The sequence below is a fragment of the Silurus meridionalis genome, chromosome 4 (genome assembly GCF_014805685.1).
Source record: "Silurus meridionalis isolate SWU-2019-XX chromosome 4, ASM1480568v1, whole genome shotgun sequence".
In the NCBI taxonomy this organism is placed as follows: domain Eukaryota; kingdom Metazoa; phylum Chordata; class Actinopteri; order Siluriformes; family Siluridae; genus Silurus; species Silurus meridionalis.
The window spans coordinates 15919084-15943524 of record NC_060887.1 but is presented as its reverse complement, the minus strand read 5'-3'; the positions used below and the strand labels follow the sequence as shown (position 1 = coordinate 15943524).

Genomic DNA, 24441 nt, shown 5'->3' with positions numbered 1-24441 from the left:
ATCGTCAGATCATCATCCCCACCGACCGGTATAAAAACCCACCGTAACCCCACCCACTACAATAACCACCCACACATAATCATAGGCAAACACCCAAAGTTCTATATGAATCTTTAAGAAATATAAAATTCAATGCAATTGAAATGATTTAATAGTTAAAACTGCTGTTTTCAAAATACAGATTGAATACAACAGGTAATTGGGTATGCTATAAGGGTATGTGTGTTTTTGATTTTAAAAACATAGTTATAGGCACAGTTTTTTTTTATAAACAATGGTGACAGTTAATGCTGTTTCTTACTTGAGCCAATAACACACAAGAAAATGTGTTAAAGCTGAGGATTAGATTAAAGCATAACTGTAACACGAGTTCTTATTGTTTAATTAGATTTTGTCATTTTAATTAAATTATTTATTAGGGTTCTTCCATTATTTTCTGGATCCAGTTTGTGTATCGAGCTACACGTGTGTATACTCCGTATCTTCCTGGTCTTCCACATTCGACTCCCCAGCTAACAATTCCTGCTACATAAAACACATCATTCTTTTTCGTGACAAAACCAGAGCCAGCATCTCCTTGACACGTGTCCTTCCCTCCTTCAGGAAGTCCAGCACAGAACATGTTCTCCGTCAGATTGGACACATTACCTCCTGTCTTTTTCACCTCCTCAAAAGAAAAACAACACACTTCTTGATCCACTATGGGAAGAGTGATGTACCTGAGATGATTAGCAGTGCGGTATCTCTCTGTTATTCCAAATCCAGAGACCCATCTGGAACAGAAACAGTTGAGAATGCATCATAATAAAATTTCTCTCTTTAGGAAAATCAAACATGGATATTTGGATGTGTTAAAATGTTGTTACCCAGAATTTTGAAGCCCAGAGTCCTGTGCAGGAAGACACACTGGCATTACACCTGCATTAAAGGTGAGGGATGATGCCAGCTTAATTAATGCAATATCATTATTGTAATCTGGCCTTTTATATCCTGGATGGATGTGAAATGATTCAATAGGAAGTGCTTTAAACGATGTGTTGCTTTCAAAATAGTCGCTCACTTTGTTGCTTCCAACAAATGTCTGAAAAACATCCATAAAAAGATTAACTGTGGTGTAAAGTAACAAATTACAAATAACTCTCCTTACTGTATTTGAGTAGTTTTCAAAAAGTGTACTTTCTCTTTTACTTGATTGAATTTTTAGTGCTGTATCAGTACTTTTACTGCTTTACTGAGATTATGGGTATGACCTACCAGAAGTAGCAGTGTTGACTGACTTGCACCGATGCCAATTTGTTTTGGTAGGAATATGTTAAAAAGGAACTACATGTGCTGTTCATGGTTGCGCTTATAACCAGACAAAGCTTAATTTGTGGCTTAAAGTACAGCAACTGAATGAACAAAGTAGCTAAAAATGCTACTGTACGGTATGCAAGACCACTTTTTAAAATTTACCTTCTATTCCTCTATTAAGGAAGTGATGGGTATGCTGTATGTTCTTTATAAGCTCGGTCAGGGTTTGATTCCATATGTTGCTATGAATAAATGAATGAATGAGTAGTAAAACTGTAGCGAATGATTGTTTATCATTTGTAATTTGTAGGGTATAATCTGCAATAATATTCAAAGCACTATACACACTACTCCCTACTCTAGAGTAATTTAAAATGACTACTTTTTACTCGCACTTTGAGTAGTATTTAGAACAGGTACCTTTACTCTACTTGCACTACATTTATAAAGTAATAGTACTTTTACTTGAGTATGATTTTTCAGTACTCTTTTCACCATTGCTGATGGGTAATGCTACCTTTAATTCATCTTTAGACAAATTGTCTTTGTTGAACATGTGAGCGGCAGTGAGGAGCCATTTCTCCCCAATCACAATCGCTCCTCCTCTTCCTCCACCTTCCACCAGTAGATACACCTGCCAGGGAAATGAATTGTCTACTGCTTTTTGTCCTCCTAAAACCCGACCATGACCACCAGCAATATCCACTACAGGACGCCCACACACTGTTATATATAGGAAAACCAGAAAAAAACAAACTCAGTACTATTAGGTTAAGGGGTAAACAATTAATACTTACTACTTGACTAGTAATTTAAAAAGTAGTTGATTAGTTTAGTCACCATTTCCTGACTCAAAGCAGCAGTGATGAATGAAGTACACAAAGCATGTACATGAGTAAAATTAGAGATACAGTAGGTAAAATATTACTCTAGTAAAAGTGCTCCCTTTAAATTTTCACTTGAGTAAAAGTATCTTCAAATGTATTTAAGTATCCAAATACTATGATATATTATGGCTAAAACATCTTATTATTTTTATCAAGACTGTTGCTTAAACAACTCAGTTTACATGAACAGACTCTAATGGTACTCTTAGCACACCAATCTATTAATAGAATAATATTAATGAGATATTAATGAGTTAAACACTGATTGATATCTAATAAATTATCATGAGCCCAAAACCTTCTTATCAATGGCTTCAAAAAAAGCACACAAATAAGGCCACAGGTGTGTCCACAAATGTGGATACTTTTCTGCGAGTGCCCTTTTGTATAACTATCACCCTAAATGCATTTATTGCACAATTAAATTCACGTCATTGTGCACAATTGATCAAACTTTCCAAACCAAGAACCATAAACTCCTTGGCTAATTGTAGCCATAAGATACATACAACTTATTTATCCTTATCATATATGTCTTTTAAATGAGCCTTTAAGCTGCACTGGAGATTCCTCTTACTGAACTCATTTCAGGACCTGTTCAGTACAATCATAGAAATCCCTCATGACATCACCTCCATTAAAGGTAACTAAATCAATAAGTGGTGTTTAACTGCAATCCAGCTAGAATAGTTAGGTTGTAATTGTTTTGTTGCTACACACATTGATAAACTGCATAGCATAAATTATAATGGTTTTTTTTCTAAATTGGAGTCCTGAGGGTTTAGACTTTTTTTGTCATCCATAATTTTAATTTGGATTCAGTTTCAAATTAAACATCACCCAACCCCTGCCTCTTCTTTCTAAATGTGAGTGAGGGAAATTCTCCGGGTGGTGGGTGCACACGCCAAATCCTGACCAGATTCATTGACCGTGACGTGATGTAATAATTGAAGCAACCGTGCAAATGAGTGATGAAAAAGAACAAACAAACAAAAAAAAGATTTTTTTTTATTCCTGTGGACACCCCATGCTGCCCCAGCAAGATGCTGCACTGTAAATCCGCCAATGCCAAGTGGCAATCAAACCATTGGTGATTTACTGTGTGTTTGATCAATTACGTTTTTATCCGCTCATAAATAAAAGGCTGATTTTGCGAAATGTAGTGGAGTAAAAAATAAGATATTTAACTTTGAAATGTAGTGAAGTTAAAGTAAAAGTCTCCCCAAACGGAAATACTTGATTAAAAACTCGCGAAAAAACGCGAAAAAAATACTTAAGTACAATAACGAATTACAGTTACTTTGTTTCTGTCCACCACTGCAAAGCAGAGACTGTTTCACAGGACCTTTAGAGTGTTTAATTTGTAAAAAAAACATGTTTGCACTTCATTCAAAAATTGGTAATTACAATTTATTGTAATATATCTAGAAAAGAAAAATCTGTGTATTCAGTTAACACCATTTTTAAAAGTTAAACTCCAAAGTATGCTGCCAGTGAGCAAGCTCAGTTCTAGGGCTTCATACTGCAGTACTCTCTGTACTTTTCCAGCCAAGAGGGCATCCTTGAACAACTTAAAATGACCTAGTTCATCAACATGTTAACAGGCAAGGTGCTAATCTGGGTGATCACAGTCTAGTCTAAGGGAGAGGACTGCATGGTACCTTGTCATCCATTTATACCCTTCTTTTCCCAAATTGTCACTTCTTCTTCTTCTTTCGGCTGCTCCCATTGGTGGTCGCCACAGTAAATCATCCGACTCCATACTACTCTGTCCTCTACATCTGCCTCTTTCAAATCAACTACCTGCATGTCTTCCCTCACCACATCCATGAACCTCCTCTTTGGCCTTCCTCTTTTCCTCCTTGCTGGCGGCTCCATCCTCAGCATTCTCCTACCGATATACCCCATGTCCATCCTCTATCCTCTGCACATGTCCAAACCATCTCATTCGGGCCTTTCCCACTTTGTCCCCAAAACGTCCTATATGCGCTGTCCCTCTAATAAACTCGTTTCTAATCCTGTTTATTCTCGTCACACCCAATGAAACCATGTCCCCCATTTTCACTACTTGTTACAAAGGTTAATGGAGTAGCCTGATATCTAACCAGTGCCCTTTTCTCAAGTAAATTGGTATTAGTTTAAAGGTGTCATGATTGGAAGAAGTTACATACCACTTTTCACCTTCAAAGATCACAAAAACATTAAATACTTAAATATGGTTTATATTTAAGAGGAACACGGCAGTGTTTCTGAGTCATGTACGGTTTCTTCTTTGCATGAGCTTTAACCTGCATTTGTGGATGGCACAGTGAACTGTGTTCACAGATAATGATTTTGTTTAGGTGTGTCTGAGCCCATGCAGTCATTTCCATTGCAGAATCATACCTGTTTTTAATGCAGCACAGCCAAAGGGCCAGGAGCTCACAGGCATCCAATATTGTTTTTGCCCTTGTCCAATGCACACAAAAATTTCTTTACATTTTTGTAATCTTTTTATGAAATTATGTACTGTAGCTGATTATATAATCGAAGTCTTCGCTATTTGATGTTTAGGTGTTAACTGAAATTGTTCCACAGTTTGTAGAGGCAGCTTTCTGCAAATTGATTAACCTTTGCCCATCTTTACTTTAGAGAGACTGCCTGTCTAGGAATTTTTATGCCCAATCATGTTGCTGACCTGTTGCCAATTAACCTAATTAGTTGAAAAATGTTCCTTCAGCTGTTTCTTTTTAGTAACATTTACTTTTACAGCCTTTTATTGTCACGGTTCCAACTTTTTGAGATGTGTTGCAGTCATCAAATTCAAAATTTGTTCCATAAAATGGTACTTTTCCTAAGTTTAAACATTTGGTGTGTTCTTTATGTTCTATTGTGAATAAAATATGGCTTCATGATTATATATTATTTAATTATTTATCCAAATAATTACATTATAATGATTACATTCTGTTTCAATATACATTTTACACAGCATTCCACCATTTTTGGAATTGGGATTGTAATATAGATGATATACAAAATTTACAGTTGTTTAAAACAAAACAAAGATTAAATTGATTTTGATGGTTCATTCAGCATGCAGTTCAAAATCAGGTTAATTTATTATAATTTATTAATTTTTTATTATGTTCAGTTTAATTAAAGTAAAATAGGTTACTAAAAGTGTTTGAATGTAAAGCTGAAAGTAAGCTCTACTGGCACAGGAATTTCTGTGTTTTTATGTGTTACCTGGGAAACAACGTGGTATGATGTCATCGTCATATCCTCTCCATTTTCGATCAGCATCACAGGTGAAATTTACTAAAAATTAAATAAAATAGTAGAAAATGAGGGACAGTTTGTAATCAGAAGATCAAATTCATTTATTATATTATTTACTCTCTCTCTCTCTCTCTCTCTCTCTCTCTCTCTCTCTCTCTATATATATATATATATATATATATATATATATATATATAAGAAGATCTGGCACCTAGTAGCATGATCATGATGTGAGGACAATAACCTAGAACTCAACACCAAGAAGATGAAAGAGATCATTGTGGATTATAGACGAGCCGGCAATCACACTTGAGCTCCCATTCACATCAATAGAGCTGCTGTTGAGCAAGTACCCAGCTTTACGTTACTTGGAGTCCACATCTCTAAAGATGTCTCTGTATTCTTCTGTCCTGATCAGGAAGGCAGACAGTGCCTGTTTTACTGAGGAGACTTAAAAAGTCCCGTCTGTGCTACAGAATACTGGATAACTTTTACCGCTGTACCATAAAGAGCATCCTCACTAACTGCATCTTAGTGTGGTACAGCAGCTGCACTGCTTCGGACCGTAAAGCCCTTCAGAGGGTGGTGAAAACTGCCCAACACATCATCGGCACTCAGCTTCCCACCTTGGAGGACATTTACAGTAAAGGCTGTCTGCAAAGGGCAAGGGGCATTATCAAAGATACCTCTCACCCCAAACATGGCCTATTCACACTTCTCCCATAGGGACAAACACTTCAGGTGCCTCAGAGCCACACAAACAGACTGAAGAATTGCTTTTTTCTTGTGGTTGTTACTGCACTGAACAGCTGATTTAATACTCCATTGTCCCTTTCTGTGTATTTTGCACTGCTAATCCACCACACAGCCATTAGAAGGCACAAGCCAGTGCACTCTTAGTGCCAGTCCCAAGCCCGGATAAATGGGGAGGGTTACGTTAGGAAGGGCATCCAGAGTAAAACATGTGCCAAATCGAATATGCGGGTCACGATTAAGAATTTCATACTGGATCGGTCGAGGCCCGGGTTACCAACAACTGCCACAGGTATCGTTTGCCAACAGGGTACTGGTGGAAATTTGGCTACTGTTGGCCGAAGGAGGAGAAGGAGAGGAGGAAGACATCTACAGAGACGGCAGGGAAAGGAGAAGTGTAGGAAAGTAGAGGTTAGAGTTGGTACTTTAAATGTTGGCATTATAACTGGTAAAGGGAGGGAGGTAGCTGATATGATGGAAAGAAGAAAGGTAGATCTTTTGTGTGTTCAGGAGACCAAGTGGAAATGGACTAGCGCCAGGAACATTGGAGGTGGGTTTAAACTGTTCTATTATGGTGTGGATGGAAAGAGAAATGGTGTAGGGGTGTTTCTGAAGGAAGAGTACAGTAAGAGTGTAGTGGAGGTGAAGAGAGTTTCTGATAGAGTGATGAACATGAAGCTGGAAGTTGAAGGATGATGATAAATGTCATCAGTGCCTATGCTCCACAAGTTGGCTGTGAGATGGAGGAGAAGGAAAGATTCTGGAGTGAATTAGATGGTGTAGTAGATGGTGTACCTAAAAATGAACGATTGGTGATTGGGGCAGACTTTAATGGACACGTAGGTGAAGGGAACAGAGGTGATGAGGAGGTGATGGGTAGGTATGGCCTTAAGGAGAGGAATGTGGAAGGGCAGATGGTGGTAGATTTTGCTAAAAGGATGGAAATGTCAGTGGTGAATACATATTTTAAGAAGAAGGAGGATCATAGGGTGACGTATAAGAGTGGAGGAAGGTGCACACAGGTGGATTATGTTCTATGTAGGAGATGCAACCTGAAGGAGATTGGAGACTGTAAGGTGTTGGCGGGGACAGTGTAGCTAGACAGCATCGGATGGTGGTCTGTAGGATGGTTTTGGAGGCGAAGAAGAAGAGGAGGAGAGTAAGGACTGAAAGAAGAATAAGATGGTGGAAACTGAATGAGGAAGAGTGTAGTGTGAGGTTCAAGGAAGAGGTCAGACAGGGGCTTGGTGGTGGTGAAGAGGTGCTGAATGATTGGGAAACTACTGCAGGAGTGATGAGGAGGCAGCTAGAAAAGTACTTGGTGTAACATCTGGAAATAGAAAGGAAGACAAAGAGACGTGGTGGTGGAATGAGGAAGTGCAGGAGAGCAAAAGGGGAAAGAGGTTAACAAAATAGAAGTGGGATCGACAGGGTGATGAGAAAAGTAGACAGGAGTACAAGGAGACGCAGCAGCAGGTGAAGAGGAATGTGGCGAAAGCCAAGGAAAAAGCATACGAGGAGCTGTATGAGAGGTTGGAAACTAAAGAAGGAGAAAAGGATTTGTACCAATTGGCCAGGCAGAGGGACCGAGCTGGGAAGGATGTGTTACGGTAGAAGCATGGAGATGTTTAGGAGAGATGGCAGTGTAGTTTCTAACCAGATTGTTTAACAAGATTCTGGAAGGTGAGAGGATGCCTGAGGAATGGAGAAGGAGTGTGCTGGTACTGATCTTTAAGAATAAGGGAGATGTGCAGACCTGCAGTAACTACAAGGGAATTAAGTTGATCAGTCACAACATGAAGTTATGGAAAAGAGTAGTGGAAGCCAGGCTGAGAGAAGAGGTGACCATCTGTGAGCAACAGTATGGTTTCATGCCGAGGAAGAGCACCACAGATGCCTTATTTGCTTTGAGAATGTTGATGGAGAAGTATAGAGAAGGACAGAAGGAAATGCATTGTGTATTTGTGGATTTAGAGAAAGCGTTTGACAGGGTGCCAAGAGAGGAGTTGTGGTACTGTATGAGAAAGTCAGGTGTGTCAGAGAAGTATGTGAGGGTGGTGCAGGACATGTATGAGGACAGTGTGACAGCAGTGAAGTGTGCAGTAGGAACGACAGACTGGTTCAAGGTGAAGGTTGGACTGCATTAAGGATCGGCCCTGAGCCCTTTCCTGTTTGCAGTGGTGATGGAAAGGTTAACGGACGAGGTCAGACAGGAGTCTCCTGACTATGATGTTTATGGATGATATTGTGATTTGTGGTGAGAGTAGTGAGCAGGTTAAGAAGAGCCTGGAGAGGTGGAGGTACACGCTGGAGAGAAGGGAAATGAAAGTCAGTAGGAGTAAGACAGAGTACATGTGCTTAAATGAGAGGGAGGGCAGTGGAGTGGTGCAGTTGCAGGGTGAAGAGGTGGAGAAGGTGGTGAAGTTCAGGTACCTGGGGTCAACAGTGCAAAGTAATGGGGAGTGTGTTACATTCCACCCATATTTATACTGTATATACTGTATCATATATACATTGATACTTGTACATAACTATATCATGTCATTTGAGTATATTATCTTCTGACATGTCTGTCTACACATAATCTTTGCACAGTGTATTGTATATTGTATATTACTATATGTATATACCATATAGTATTACCTACTGCACCTTCTGTCCCTTAATCAACCTATCAGTGTAAATATGGACCTCATACCTTTTTTCTCTACTGTTATTAATTGTAAACAAGCCACTTATGCACTTCTGGTTAGATGCAAACTGCATTTCAGTGGCTCTGTACATGCACCTTGCACAATGAACAAAATAACACAACATAAAGAAGTAATTGTGAACAAATAACTCAACATAAAGCCATTGTTGTCAAAATAGCTGGCAACAAAATTGAGTAAACCATAAGTCAGTGGTACCCAACCTTTTTTGCTCCACGGACTGGATTAATGTCGGACAATATTTTCATGAACCGGTTTAATGCCAGACAATATTTTCACGGACCGGCCTTTAAGGTGTTGCAGATAAATACATCAAAATAAAATGATATGACCGGCATAAAAACTGGTATTTTCTAAATATAATAATAAACGTGAATCCATTGTGTTGTTTTTTGTTTATTTTGCTAGCTTGGGGGTTTGAATTTAGCGGTAATGTATTATGTGTTAGCGGCCGGAGCAGCTCCTTTAAGAAGGTAGCGGATGTAGGTAAGACATGTGACCGAGGCATCTTGACATGCATCAAGAGTGAGTCATAGACAGATGTGGCGGAGAGAATCTGGTAATTTTCCAAAATAAAACATCGTTCAGAATCAGATAAATAAAAAGGAAATAATGTAAGTTTTGTATTCTTTCTGTGCGGCCTGGTACCAATTGACCCACGGACCGGTGCTGGTCCACGGTTGGGGACCACTGCCCTAAGTGATAACAACTGTCCATCATAACCATGCAAAGCCACATATTCATCATGTTCATGCTTTGTCTGCTTTACAAATACAAATACAATTTGGTGCTTTGAGTACAACTTTCTTATACTAAACATTGAATGTGGAACAAACCTCACAAGGGTTGATCAAAGAAGTTGAGTCCTTGTGTTGTGCAACAGGTGCAGAAGCTGGTTTAAAAAAATTAGTACTGCCAGCATTGCTTTACAGGTTGCAGAAACTGAACATGGCTTGACAGTGCTCAGACCATACACCGCACACTGCAACAAGTCGGTCTGCATGCCTGTCATCCCAGAAGAAAGCCTCTTCTGAAACCTGCAAACAGTGTGCCGAAGTCAACCAAGTTGTTTGTCTCAGATGTTGTCCAGCATGTGTGGCTACGCCCATGTGAGGAGTAACAAAAAAATAATGTTTTGCATACAGTCAAGCATGGTGGTGGTAGCATCATGGTCTTGGGCTGCATGAGTTGCTGCTGGTACTGGGGAACTGCAGTTCATTGAGGAAAACATGTATTCCAACATGTACTGTGACACTCTCAAGAAGAACATGATTCCCTACTATTGAAAACTGGGCCAAATATCTTTCAACATAATAACAACCCCAAACACAGTGACAGATTGACAACTTCCTTGCTGAGGACGCTGAGGGTGATGGAGTGGCCAAGTATGTCTCCAGACCTGAACCCTATTGAGCACCTGTGGGGCAGTCTCAACTGGAAAGTGCAGAAGCACTATGTGTCTAAAATACAGCAGCTCTAATGATGTCATTATGGAGGAGTGGAAGAGGATTCCAGCAACAACCTGTGTTGTGAATTCCATGCCCAGGAGGATTAAGACAGTGCTGCATAACAACAGTGCTCACACAAAATGTTGGCACTTTGGACACAGTTTTGACATGTTGACTTAGGGTGTACTTACTTTTGTTGGCAGCTATTTAGAAAATAATGGCTGCAGAGTTCTTTCTGGAGGACAGTAAATCTATACTGCTATACAAGCTGCACACTGACTACTCTAAAATATATATTATAAAAAGAAGAAAGAAGAACATTCTACTTTACTTTTGTTTGTGTCTTTGAAAGCATAGAAGGGTTCGTTGCAGTGATACTGAATGACAGACATGTACTCATTTTTAGAATTGGCTAAATATTTAAATCCACCGTTCAGTAAACTCTTTGGTTCTCCACAATCAATAACTGCAACAGAAGGGAAAAAAAAGATGATTGACATGATTATTTATTGTTTAGTTTATATCCCTGAATGAACTTATTTTGGTTGCAAAATTGAACACTCGTTGCGGAAGAATAAATTCTAACATCTCATTTATCAACACCCGTTATTTTAATGAACACTTTTGTTTTACCCTGTTGTTAACCTGAAAATTGTTAAAGAATTAATAAAAAATGTGTGTAAAAAAAAATGACTCACTTTTGCACTCAGGTAATGGTAAATGCCACGTCCCGTTCTCCTGACACAACGATTTATAACTTTTAATTTCATTTTCTCCCTGAAACACAAAGAAATTAAGAAAGAAAACTTAAGCAAAAATTGATTTCACATTTTACTAAATTATTTTACTAAATTATACACGGACACACACACACACACAAACAATAAATGAAGTTGAAATAATGAACAAAAAAAAAAACTTCACCATTGTGAGTTTGTATCCGGTGTCACAGTGAACTTCAATGTAATCTCTGTAGCAATATTTTGGCAAATAGTGAGTGTGTTTATTTTTGCAGATTCCTCCTTCAATTTTACAGTCTTCTACTTCAGAGGTGTTTTGGACAGACACACATAGACACAAACACATGATTTTAACAGTGTGTAAGGAGACTGTAGATAACACCCACATCAGCAGGTTGTGTTTCTTGCTTACTCTGAGTTATGTAGTGAAATCCTCCACTATGCCTATGTCTATCAGTTTGAAACTTTATATCTACAGTGTGTGAACCGGTGTGTCTAATTATGGGACCATTACCTCCAGAAAGATTCTTTGGAGTTTCACCAGTGTTTGACACCTGCAAACAACAAAACTTAATTAATATAGTAATATAATTTTAAATTATGGATTGTGATTTTAGGTAGATGATTTTTCTATAACATGGTGGAAGCTAATATCATGTTTTGGAATAATTCAAACCAGACATAGCATAAATAAAGACAAAAGCAGTTGGCCTAAAACATAATGTCGAAGAGATCAGATGTCGAATAAGATCTAAGTCAAGAGGGACAACAAAACAAAGGGTTTTTGTAATCAAAGTTGCAGCCTATCACAGAGAATAGTATGATCACTGCTGTCAGGAGGCTGCACAAAGTTCAAGCCTGATCATAGCTCTTTAATAGGCCATTTAAAAGATTAACCAGCACTGTACTTTTGCTGTGATGACCACCTTTTAAAAATATATTTACACTTAGAAAACATTACACAGATTAAATGAAAATGATATAATAAACAGAAATAATGCATCACCGTATAAAGTTTGTATTCAGTGTCACAGCTGCCTAGAGTGACTCGGCCATTTGGGATTCCACCTTCAATTTTACACTCCACTCCTTTTTTGGACACACACACACACACACAATAGTTTGTGTCTATGTCTGTTTCATGTTTTTCTGGGCTTTACTGTAACTGCATTTTCTGTATACAACCCCAGTGCCGAAAAAGTTTGTACATTCTGTAAAATCTAATAAATTTGTATTTTATTTACAATAAAAAAATATTAAATGTTTAAACTGAGAATATATAACATTTCAAGGAAAAATTAAGGTATTTTTGAATTTGATGGCTGCAACAGGTCTCAAAAAAGTTGGGACGGGGTCATGTTTACCGCTGTGTAGCATCACACCTTCTGCCTGTATAGATCTCGGAACTTAGGAGAAATGTTGTCCCATATGTGTCTAATACAGGTTCTAACTGCTCAACAGTTCTGGGTGTCCTTTGTTGTCATTCATTTTATGATGCATCAAATGTTTTCAAATGGTGAAAGGTCTAGACTGCCGGCAGGCCAGTTTAGCACTCTGACTCCTCTACTACAAAGTCATGCTATTGTAATAGATGTAGTATGCAGTTAGCATTATCTTCCTCAAATATGCAAGGCCTTTTTCCCCAGAAAAGACATTTTCTGGATGGAAGCATTTGGTGTTCTAAAACCTGTATATATCGTTAGCACTGAATGAGCCTTTACAAATGTGCAAGCTGCCCATTCCACAGGCACCAATGCAGTCCTATATTATCAGAGATGTGGCTGTGAGATGTTTGACCATTTGTTTGACTTGTTTGATTTCTAGCATGGATTTAATTGTGTGTTGATCGGGAGTTTTGGTTTCTTTAACATTTATTTTTACCCACAAAACCCATTTTTTATAGCTTACTCTGGGTTGTGTAGTGAAGTCTGAATCCTCCACCCTTCATCCATGGATCGGTGTGAAATCCAAGATATACAGTGTGTGAACCAGTGTGAATGACTCCAGGGCTATTATCTCCACAAAGCTTCTTTGAAGTTTTACCTGGGACAGACAACTGAAGAAAAGAAATGGAATATAAATTGCTTTCATTTCACAATCCTTTGCATAAAGGAATACTGCAAGTAATACCATGCTGGTAATTTCTGGATAGTGAATTCTGGATTGTGGCCAGAAGATGACTATTTTTATGTAAAAGCAGCTCTGGAGGTATTTGATTTGTCTTGATATGAATGCACTTGTTCTAATAGTTTATCATTTATATTATTATAGCCCATTCACTCTGTATAAACAGATTAAAAACCCTGTTTAAGAAGAAATTGTATGTAGTTTTCTGCAAGTTAGAGGTACATATTCAACTTGAAGCCGCTAAAAGTTTGCAGAATAAAGATAATTGTTTTAAAAAACCCTAATAACTTACCTCAAAATGCAATGATTAAAGGGGTGTAGTTCTATGCCCGGTTAGAATAGAGATTATATGAAGAGTATTATCTGCACTCATTCACAGCATATACCAAGGGAAATTAGCACATATTTTAGCAGGTATTATGGCCTGTTTTGGCTCCTTGTTGGTGTTTTATTTATTTGGAATTATAAGCCATATGTCAGGCCATCAGATTACTTGCATTTACATTTATAGCTTTAGGCAGATGCCCTTACTCAGACTGAATACAGAAGTGATTTGAAATCTCAATAAATCAATAAATAAATCCTGATACTGGTTCATTGAGACACAGATGAAGATTGCAATCAGTCTAAAACCGCTTTTGGGAAGGAATATAGGTAGACTAGTACTTGGATCAGTGCTTGGACACATTCATGTCTTGAGTCTTATCAGTGCATTAAATGCAAAGGCACTAATAAATGGCCATTATATATTTTTTTGTAAATACTGTGCTCTTGAACTGGAAGGACACACTGCCTAAAGAAAATTTTAGCTCATGTTAAGATTTGCTTTTCTGATATAGGAAAATTGTTTAACATTATAATTTTAGCTAGGAACACTAACTTTGTTTCCAGTCACAGTCAATCTATAATGCCAGTCACTCTGGCATTATAGATTATTTTCCTATAACAGCAAGACCCTTAAGAATGTAATTCCTTTTAATTATATATATATTTAGAGATATATTAGACTCAGTTTAATGTACTCGTATGCTTTATAATAAATGTGTGGACAGTGAACAAGCCCTCAGTGTAATAATATAGTACCTCTAGCCAGTGGATTGAGCAGGAGGGTTCCTCTGCATGAACCTTCATAATGCGGAAGTCATCACTGAAGTTTAGACTTATCTGAAAACCGGGCTTAACAGATATAATGTACAAGCAGTTCACTCCAAGAGGAGCAGCATTTGGGTATCCAGGACTTAAGAGAACTCCCTTGGGTTCTGTAAAAACTCCTCTATTGCAGTCCACTAGCACAAAAAGAAAACAACACCACAGATATCCAGAGTGGGCAAGTATAAATAGTTGCCTATTGGCTATGTCTATAGTCTTAGAACATTAAGAACCCATTAAATGTTCTTTACTGCTTGTATAAAATTGACATCTAAGGCATTTGACATTGACGTACACACTTAACAAGAGTGATTTACATATGTGTTTAGAAATCTCCACTAAAAAAATATATACTCATATTAGTTCTCTATAAAGGGGACTACAGAATAATCAGTGTACAGGAATGTACCTAAAAGAGTACAAATGCTTTGTCGCTCCAGCTGCACAGCAATGTAGCTCTGAACATTGGTCAGAACTGATTTTGTACCTTTAAATTTAAACAAAGTTGTCATCTTAAGGACTATTTCCTGTACCTTACAAGTTACGTTTGTGGCAAATGTACAGAAACAATACCCCTATTTTTATCTGTATACTATGGCCTTGTTTGTGTGGCCACAGTATAAAAAAAAAAAAGGAAGAGGTTTATTTAAAATTTGTTGTTTGAAGCATTTTCAGTGATATGCAGGTTTTGCTGGGAATATCTAGCTGATAAGATGATCTAATCAAGAACTGATATCTGCCAGACATCTGTTTAGAAACATTATTGTTTCAAGGTGGAAAAGAGAGGATAAGTTAAGGTATACCAGTTGTATGAAAATAGATGTGAGGATATCACATAAATAGAAAACAAAAAAAGAATAAATAGAAACCAAAAGAGGGCCAAACAATGAGTTTTGCAGGCCAGCAGTGGGTAGTCTGCATTGAATTGCTGTGAACTGCCGATCACAGCAATGTCAAGCAAGATAAGTATCTATCCCATAGATACTTATAGAGAAGCAGAGCATTGCTACGCTGTATCAGGATTACTCATAAGGATGAACAAATTGACACTTTAACTGATCTAGTGGGATGAAGCTTCACACTATTGAATACAATAGCAGATTCTCTGAAATGTGCTGTTTTAAAACCAAACTGGATAAAAGTATTGGTAGCCCAGTGGTTAAGACATTGGTCTTTGGATCAGAAGGTCTTGACTTTAAATCCCAGCACCATGAAGCTGCTACTACTAGGCCCTTGATCAAGGCTCTTAACCCTCAACTGCTCAGTTGTAAGTCACTCTAGATAAGGGCAATTTCTAAATGCCATAAATGTAAATATCTTGAAGGATGTTGGAAAGAGTGATAGTAGATTTGTCAATGATGTATTTAAGGATATTAGAAAGTAAAGTAAAACGTGACATCAGTCTGTAGTTGCTAATCCCTAAGGTATCTAAGGTATAAGGTATATTTCTTAGAATGGAAATAGGATTAAATAAGGAAGCTAATACTAGTGGTCAAAGTCATACTAGCGTAAAAGTCAGTAAGAGTAAGACAGAGTACATTTGTGTGAAAGAAAGGGATGGCAGTGTAGTGGTGCGATTGCAGGGAGAAGAGATAGTGAAGGTGGAGGAGTTCAGGTACCTGGGGTCAACAGTGCAAAGTAATGGAAAGTGTGTTAGAGAAGTGAGGAAAAGAGTGCAGGCAGGGTGGAGTGGGTGGAAGAGTGGCAGTAATGATTTGTGATAGAAGAGTATCTGCGAGAGTAAAAGGGAAAGTTTAAAGGACTATGATGAGACTTGCTCTGCTGTATGGTTTAGAGACAGTGGCATTGACTAAAACACAGGAGGTGGAACTGGAGGTAGCTAAGCTGAAGATGAGATTTTCATTGAGAGTGACGACGAGGGTCAGGATTAGAAATTAGTTTATTAGAGGGACAGTGCATGTAGGACGTTTTGGAGACAAGGTGAGGAAGGCGTGATTGAGATGGTTTGGACATGTGCAAAGCAGGGACATGGGGTAGGAGAATGCTGAGAATGGAGCCACCAGGAAGAAGGAAAAGAGGAAGACCAAGGAGGAGGTTTATGGATGTGATGAGAGAAGACATGCAGGTAGTTGGTTTGAAAGAGGCAGATGAAGAGAACAGGGGGGTATGGATATGACCCGCTGTGGCGACCTCTAATAGGATCAGCCGAAAGAAGAATAAGAAGAATACTAGTGGTTAACATAAGTCTGGAAAGGGTGGACCCCAGAGTGTTGATACAGGTTCTGTGTGCAACTGTGATTCTGAATAATCTAAATCAGGTGATGAGCATTCATCTATGTCTGAGAACAAAAGCACAGATAGTAAGTTGTAAACTAGTACAGGTGTGTATCAATACAGATGTGAGTCAGTAGAGCTTTGAGCCAGAAGAGGTGTCAGTCAGTGTGGATGTTTGTGCAGGTATGAGTCAATGTATATGTTAGTCAACTGTAGGTCAATACATAGGTGATTAGGTGTGTGCATTATTTTGATCAAATAATCAGAAAAAACTAAAGGACACAATTGTGTTGTATCTTACCAACTGCCTGGTAAACGGCGGAGAACCCAAAATGTGTTTCTGTGTTTGATAGATCAGTCACAAACACCAGCTGGAGATGGTTGCTTTTAAACAAAATAGGATTGTTGCCAGGATGATGTGGATATGTGGAATTTTGGCCACAGAACTTTCCCAAAAGTTTCTTACCATGCAGAACCTTGATGATAATGAAAGAACAATAAAAACCACATTCATACATACCAAATTATACCATCTACAGGGCTCATAACTTAAAATTGACTTCAGAGTCAATCACATAGTGAGGATTTCATACTGAAATAAAATGTATACACATATTATTCAGACATCACTGACTTTTACTCCAATTAGAAGTATGTGAGAGTTATACACATGGAAGCAGCTCAATTCTGATCTTGATCTTAAACGAAATTCTTTTTGCCGATATCAACTGGGTTAAACCCAGTGCCACTGCTTGACAGTTTAATGGAACCGCAACATGTCAAGATAAATTTTGGTTTTAGTTGTAAATCCACTTACATACACTAAAACATTATCCAAGATGGTAATAAAAGTGTTGATTATGAATAAAATGGTGATGGTGTTGATATCGAGTGTGCAAACTCCAACTTCCTGACCAAATACAGTACACTCTCCTGCTCCAAGTCACCATGCTACTGACTGAACACAGGTTTGCTCAATTATTCACAAAACCACACACTTTTATTAACCATTCCATACAGAAATGCACTTTGTCACTAGCTTTACCAAGTCTTGCATTTCATATTATTATATCTTGTTGCCGACTTCTTTTCCCCTTTTTGGATACTCTTTGTATAATCACACAATCTCTGCCTATTTTAGTCTGTGCCTATTTTGATCTAATGATGATGACCAATGATGATGATGGCGATGATCACTAACCATGAGAGAGTCGTTGACACAGTTAAATGATGGTTCTATGTCCAGGTGATAAAAAGTGAACTGAAATTGATAGCCATGTGGAACCTCCAGATCCCACTGCTGATTAACACTAGTGGGGTAAGGCTTTGGATACAAAGGAGACTGAACCTGACCACGCATCGATACCTTACACACACAAACACTCACACATATACACAACACACTGCAGGGACAAAGAGATAAATAATCAGATCATAAATTATTTACACATTATTTAAAGAGGAAGTGAGTAAAACCATCTCTAGGTTACGTATGTAACCCTAGTTCCCTGCGGGAATGAAACACTGAATGCTTTGGGAACGTGACTGCGTTGTCCATGCTCTGAGTAATGAGTCTAATGAGTCAAAATTTAAGACAGACGACCAGGGAGTATAAAGCGCACCTGGAGAGAAGACGGCTTCAGCTTCTGTAACCATGATGGAAGCGCTGAAGGGGCGCCGGAGGTGTGGCTGAAGATGCAGTGTCTCGTTCCCTTTAGGAAACTAGGATTACATACGTAACCTAGAGACGTTTCCTTTCAGTAACTCCATCTGCGTCGGAATGCTTTGGGAACGAGACTCCAATAACACCACACTGACCAGTCCTTTACTAGTGTAAATTAGCACAACTGTGTCGAAGGACAGAGGTGCAGGAGTGGCACTGTGAAAACTCCAGAGGACCAAGCCTTAGAGGCTGTCACGCTCTGGGTCGAGTGAACTCTGTCCCCGAATGGAGCGGGGAGACCAGAGGACCCATAAGGTCAGGAATGAAGGAGGGTTGAATGCCTGGAGCCTGACAGGTCATGGGATGACCGAGGGCACATTGGGGATGTAACCTGCTCCAGGGTGCAGGAAGGCACTGGTCATACCTGGTGTCTCCAGGGAAGAGGGGGCCTGCAATTTACCTTATCTCCTCAAAGAACAGATGGCCAGCAAGAAAGCAGTCTTGATAGACAAGTGCCTTCACAAAGTCCTGGCCAAAGGCTCAAAGGGGGGCTCAGATAGAGTCTTAAACACTTCTGCCAGGTCCCACCAGGAGAAAACTAGTCAGGAGTGGGTCTCTGCCCAGTGAATGGAAGGGGTATGTGATACGCAGAAACAGCGGACACGTACACTTTAATGGTGGATGGAGCCAACCCTTTTGCGAACTGCTCCTGCAGAAACTCCAGCACTGGGCTACCAGGAGGAGACGGACTCCGTCACGGCGAATTCAGAACTACCGGAAGCAGTGCGATGGGGGGAAAGGCATAAAGACGCAGCCTCGGCCATGGTTGCACCATAGCATCTAGTCCAGGGGTCACCAATGTGGTGCCTGCAGGCACCAGGTCACCCGCAAGGACCACATGAGTTGCCCGCGAGCCTTTTCTAAAAATAGCTGTTTCCTACCTTGTTGAATCATTGTTGATAATTATTGTGAGAAATCATTAACATGATCAGTGTCTTCACATAGATCAGGGGTGTCAAACTCAGTGTCAAATCCAGCCCGACGTACAATCATATCCGGCCCGCGAGATGATTTTATATAAATCTATTATTATTGTTATTAATGTCCCAGCGATATGAAACGCTGATAAACACAAACTACAAATCCCATAATGCAGCGCTTCAGTTGCCTTACCGAACGCTAGACTACCTGGGAACATTCCAGCGTCAATCAAGTCAAACTTCTGTTGATGTATTTAACCCTATGGTAAAGTTATTGTGAAACAGCGCCTCACAGTGGCAAAGAGAAAAGATGATTCTGAAAACAGAGCCTTTCAAAACCGATGGGAGTATATGTTTACTGACACTGCAGGTAAACATGTGTGTCTTATTAGTGGAGCAAATGTGGCTGTAATTAAGGAATTGAATATAAGACAGAACTTTGAAACAAAACATCAGGAGAAGTTGAAAAACCTGAATGCAGAGCAGAAGATACAGAAAGTAGAAGAGTTAAAGAAAAATCTGACATTTCAGCAGACGTTTTTCACCAGAGCAAAATCACAAAGTGAAGTTGGTGTGAAAGCAGAGGAGAAATCAGAGCCACATCAGCCGGGTATTTACTAAGAGAGAGTTTCTGAAGAGCTGCATGATGAAGCTGTGAGAGCTAAATATTTAAGGTTATTTCAAGTTTGAGATAATTTTTTATGAAATAGCATAAGAGCAAAGATTGTTTTGATTTGTTGTTATTTTAACGTTTACTTAAAAGCACAATTTTTATTGATTTGTTCAGGGGTTTTTTTCGCAGCATGTTTATATTTCTAACTTAATTTTGACAGGAGATTTTTTTATGGAGAGCTATTTATTTAAAGTTTAAGTTTATTTATTCTGGAATAATATTCCTGTCTGTAAATATTAATATTTATGTTCAAAAAATTGTTTTAGTGTGTTTAATAAATGTTTATCCTGTTCGGCCCGCGGCCTGCTTTGAGTTTTGGCCACCTGTACAATTGAGTTTGACACCCCTGATATAGATGAATATCATTAATTATTAATAATAACATATAATTAAAGGTAAATTGAGCAAATTTGTTATTACAGAATTGTGTATTAAACTGGTAGCCCTTCACATTAGTCTGTACTCAAGGAGTAGCTCTCGGTGTCAAAAAGGTTGGTGACCCCTGATCTAGTCCAAACGGGGATGGTGGATATAGGGAGAACCATAGGGGACAGTGCGATGTCTCTAAAGACGCGAACAGGTCTACCTGGGCAGTGCCGAATTTCTCCCAAATCTGCTCCACCACCTGAGGGTGAATGTGCCACTCCCCGGGCTTGGACCCCTGTCTTGACAGGGTGTCTGCTGCTTCATTCAAGCGGCCTGGGATATAAGCTGCTCTGAAGGAGAGGAGCTTCCCCTGGGCCCACAGGAGGATCTGGCGTGCCAGCCTGTACAGGGGGCGTGAGCACAGTCCCCCCTGGTCGTTCATATATGAGACCTCTGTTGTGTTGTTCGAGCGTAGGAAGTGCGTCAAAGTCAGAAGCCAGCCAGCATTTCTAGGCAAGTTATGTGTCACCTCACATAGAAATGGTCCCATAGACCTTCTGCAGAGCGACCATTCATGACCGCTCCCCATCCCGTGAGGGATGCATATGTCGTAAGCACAATGCAAGGTCTCATGTACAGGAGGCCAAGTGGAATGACACTAGACACTGCTGCCATGAACCCGAGCAGTCTCTGGAACTGCTTGACAGTGAGTGACTGCCATTCTCTGACCTTCCTGACCGCTGTGAGGATGGACGCTATGCGGGCAAAGGAAAGCTGTGCATGCTTAGTTGCCGAATCCCAAATGACGCCAAGATAACTGGTTCTCTGTGGCAGAAAAAGCACACTCTTCCCGGTATCAGCCAAAACCCCAGCTCCTTTATGTGAGCGAGATCGACATCTCGATGCCGAACCACTAACTGCTCTGATTGAGCTAATATCAATTGATCGTCGATATAATTGAGGATATGGATGCCCTAAAGTCTCAGGGGAGCCAGAGCCACATCAACACACTTTGTGAAGTTATGGGGTGACAGGGCAAGACTGAATAGAAGGACCCGATATTGTAATGCTTTGACCCCAAAAGCAAACCTCAGGAACTTCCTGTAAGAAGGAAGGATGGGTACATGAAAGAACGCATCCTTTAGATCTATTGTGACAAACCAACCCTCGGATCTGATCTGAGACATGACCTGCTCGAGGGTCAGCATCCTGAACCGGAGCATCATCAAAAAGCGGTTCAGCTGACGTGGATCTAAGATAGGACGCAACCCACCGTCCTTTTTGGGAACTATGAAGTACTGGCTGTAGAACCGGTAGACTCTCTGTCTGATGGAGGGACCATCTCAATGGCCTCCTTCCTCAGAAGATTATCTACTTATCGTTCCAGAACCAGAGCCTGCTCTACACCAGAGTAAACCAGGGCGGACGAAACCCGAACTGAATCGCGTAGCCTTGCTCTACAGTATGCAGGACCCACAGTGACACGTCTAGCAAAGCCCTCCATGCTGCCAGATTCTCCCTTAAGGGTATCAGTCTCTCTAGACTGACCTCCGGTGTGTCCAGAGCCAGGGCAGTGTTCAAACGTGGCTCTGAAATGAGACCTCCTAGTCCGCAATGGTGCCGGGCGGAACCGAAGGAGGGAGCTCAGTGGATCTGACCGTGCCCTGAGGCACATTTCGTGGCAGGGTTATGAACCAGGTCCCTAAAGGGGCTGGAGGAAACAGGCACCGAGAAAAGTGGTGCTACACGCCCCCCGGTCATCCCTCCAAAGGTCAGGTCAGGACCTTTTGGCCTCTTCCTGGAGATGACAGTCCTCAGATCTGTCACCTCATGGGGCTTTGACCCAGGGCTCCACGTGGGATCCTGCACAGGGGGAGAGCGTGTCGCAATGCTCTGTCTCTGCACTTGGCGGTATGAAGTGCTGGGTTTGGGTTGGGGCTGCACCCGTCGAGCAGCCCTATGAGAGCGGCGTACCAAATCAACGGCATCACCAAACAGGAGAGAGGCTGGCGTCCAGCAGCACGACCTTGTCCCTGTCCAGTATTTTGAACAGAGTAAGCCAGAGGTGTCTCTCAGTGGCTACTAGGGCGGCCATTGATGGGCTGATGTTCTTGGCGGTCTCATTTGTGGCCCGTAGGACAGCCGTCTTCTTTCCAGGTGCGCTTTATACTCCCTGGTTGTGACATCACCTCAAAAAACTGGCCTCCCAATGGATCGCCCAGATCCAGCTCCCAAGCAGGTCGGCTTGGTATGCCTGCAGTACCGACATGGCGTGCAGACATCCAGCCTGACCTGCCGAGGTGTAAGCCTTTCCCACCAGCATCGAGGTAGTGCACAGGGGCATGGTGGTTAATGTTGGGGGTTTTAGGGAAGATGCCACACCCTGAGAGTTAGCGTGCTAGCATCTCTTCAACATGTGGCATGACACCATAGCCATAATCCCTTAGCCCCAAGACGTTGGAATAAACCGCGCCCAGGACCTGGACACCTCGGTGTCCAGGGGCTTTATGCTCACCGGCCGGTCAAGCTATATTGAGCTTCTGAACAGCGCGTGTCACAACCTCCAGGAGCTCCTCGAATATCAGGTTCTGTATGAACCCGCCCCCCTCCTCGGAGAAAGAGAGGCAGAGCTGGGCGCTCTCGTGACAGGGGGAAGACATCACCGATGACAGCCTGTCTTAAATTTTGACTGATTAGACTCATTACCCAGAGCATAGATAACGCAGTCGCGTTTCCAAAGCGTTCCGACGCAGCTTGAGATGGGATTACAAATTACTCTAACACACAGACCCAAAACATTACCTCATGCACTGTGCACAGAATACAGAACAAAGAATTGTGTGGTGTGTGTGTTAAATTCACATAATCTGTCTTACATGCATTTTTCTTACTTACAATGTAGTACATATTTTTAAATACAGATAAAAACAATGAGTGATTTTTTTACACCATTACAGGTTTCTTTGTGCTATATAATATACTTTGTATTTTTTTACTTCAGTACAGCTGTATCTCTATTTCACTGTTTTTAACATTAATTTTTTAAGACCTTTCAAAATGCTCTGCCTATGAATATGATATAGTATTAATGCATTCAAGATGTGTGTATTCAGCTTACAGTGAGTTGTGAAACTACATGTCTCCATATTCCTAAAAACTACACATGTCCACTACACATGTCTCCATATTCCTAAAAACTAAAACTGCAGTGAGAAAAATACATTTATTTAAAAAACATTTCACAACAGAATCTTTTTTTTTTTAAACAGTCCCCAAAAGCTTAAAACATTGGCTTTAAGCGAGGCATCATCATGATTGATTTTTATGCATTATTTTACAGTTGGTCTGTTATCCATCTGCACCTTATTCTGATTACTTTGTCAATAAGACTGACATAATTGATACGAAGTGCGATTTCTTATAATCAGGAATTTGTGCACATATATGATCAGAGGTGTGTATAAACACACACAAATCCTCATGCACAAATTAATAAATAATCTTCTGTGTGAAATAAACAATTTTTGCATAAATGTACACCCTAAATCCGAAGAGCAATGCATCCTGTATGTGTGGATGTTCCTCCATACTTAGTCAGGCACACCGCACAATATTGCACAATATATTAGTGTCAGCTATAGGAATATAATCTTATAGAAATCTAGCCAGCGTGCATTTTCTTTAAGTCAGCATAACCCATTAAGAAATGATCTGCTTATGTAATTATTGCTATATTTATTAAGAATTCATGAGACAAGTAATATAAGAAAATGTCTCCAAATTACCTCAGTATTTGCTGTAATCTAGCCATTGCTCTTCCAGCTTTGTGTTTTTAAATGAGCTGGGTGGAAGATAGGTTTATCAGGAAAATCTGTTTTATTTGATTTGGCAAAATATTTAGAGAGAGAGGTAGGGAGAGATATAGAGAGACAGAGCATGCAATCATTTCTGGTAAATCTTGTGTGTGAGGTCAAAATCTGTGTGTGGGGGTGTGTGTGGGTATGTGTGTTTTTACTGATTGACAAATATAATACAATTACAACAACAACAATAACAGTTGTATTGTTTTGTGTATACTATAGTTTGCAGTCTGCTGCATACTTATTATAGTGATTATTTTAAATAGTTTACTAATCAGAAAACAGGATGCCTGCT

At 39.9% G+C, this 24441-nt stretch overlaps 1 protein-coding gene across 2 annotated transcripts; it reads right to left on the bottom strand.

Annotated features, from left to right (window-relative positions):
* Positions 1 to 133: 133 nt before the first annotated feature.
* LOC124385347 (complement C1r-A subcomponent-like) lies at positions 134 to 24142 on the bottom strand. Of its 2 annotated transcripts, none has more exons than XM_046848648.1 (14): positions 24072 to 24142; positions 17806 to 18007; positions 16906 to 17080; positions 14304 to 14506; positions 13002 to 13149; positions 12100 to 12182; positions 11608 to 11647; positions 11278 to 11396; positions 11052 to 11130; positions 10685 to 10819; positions 5409 to 5480; positions 1811 to 2016; positions 867 to 1081; positions 134 to 773 (listed from the first exon to the last, which is right to left on the bottom strand). In XM_046848648.1, the coding sequence occupies exons 1-14, from the start codon at positions 24095 to 24097 to the stop codon at positions 416 to 418; spliced, it is 2061 nt and encodes a 686-aa protein (XP_046704604.1). In that variant the 5' UTR covers positions 24098 to 24142; the 3' UTR covers positions 134 to 415. The 2 variants fall into 2 exon arrangements, with proteins under 2 accessions (XP_046704604.1, XP_046704605.1); XM_046848649.1 differs by having other exon boundaries at positions 11278 to 11393.
* Between the last annotated feature and the right edge of the window lie 299 nt (positions 24143 to 24441).

Coding starts and splice junctions, on each gene's coding strand:
- LOC124385347 (XM_046848648.1), bottom strand. CDS start 24,097: ATGGCTAGATTACAGCAAATACTGAG. Junction 11,397..11,607: donor TCCAAAGAATCTTTCTGGAG/GTAATGGTCCCA, acceptor ACACCTCTGAAG/TAGAAGACTGTAAAATTGAA. Junction 11,131..11,277: donor CCGGATACAAACTCACAATG/GTGAAGTTTTTT, acceptor TTTGTGTTTCAG/GGAGAAAATGAAATTAAAAG.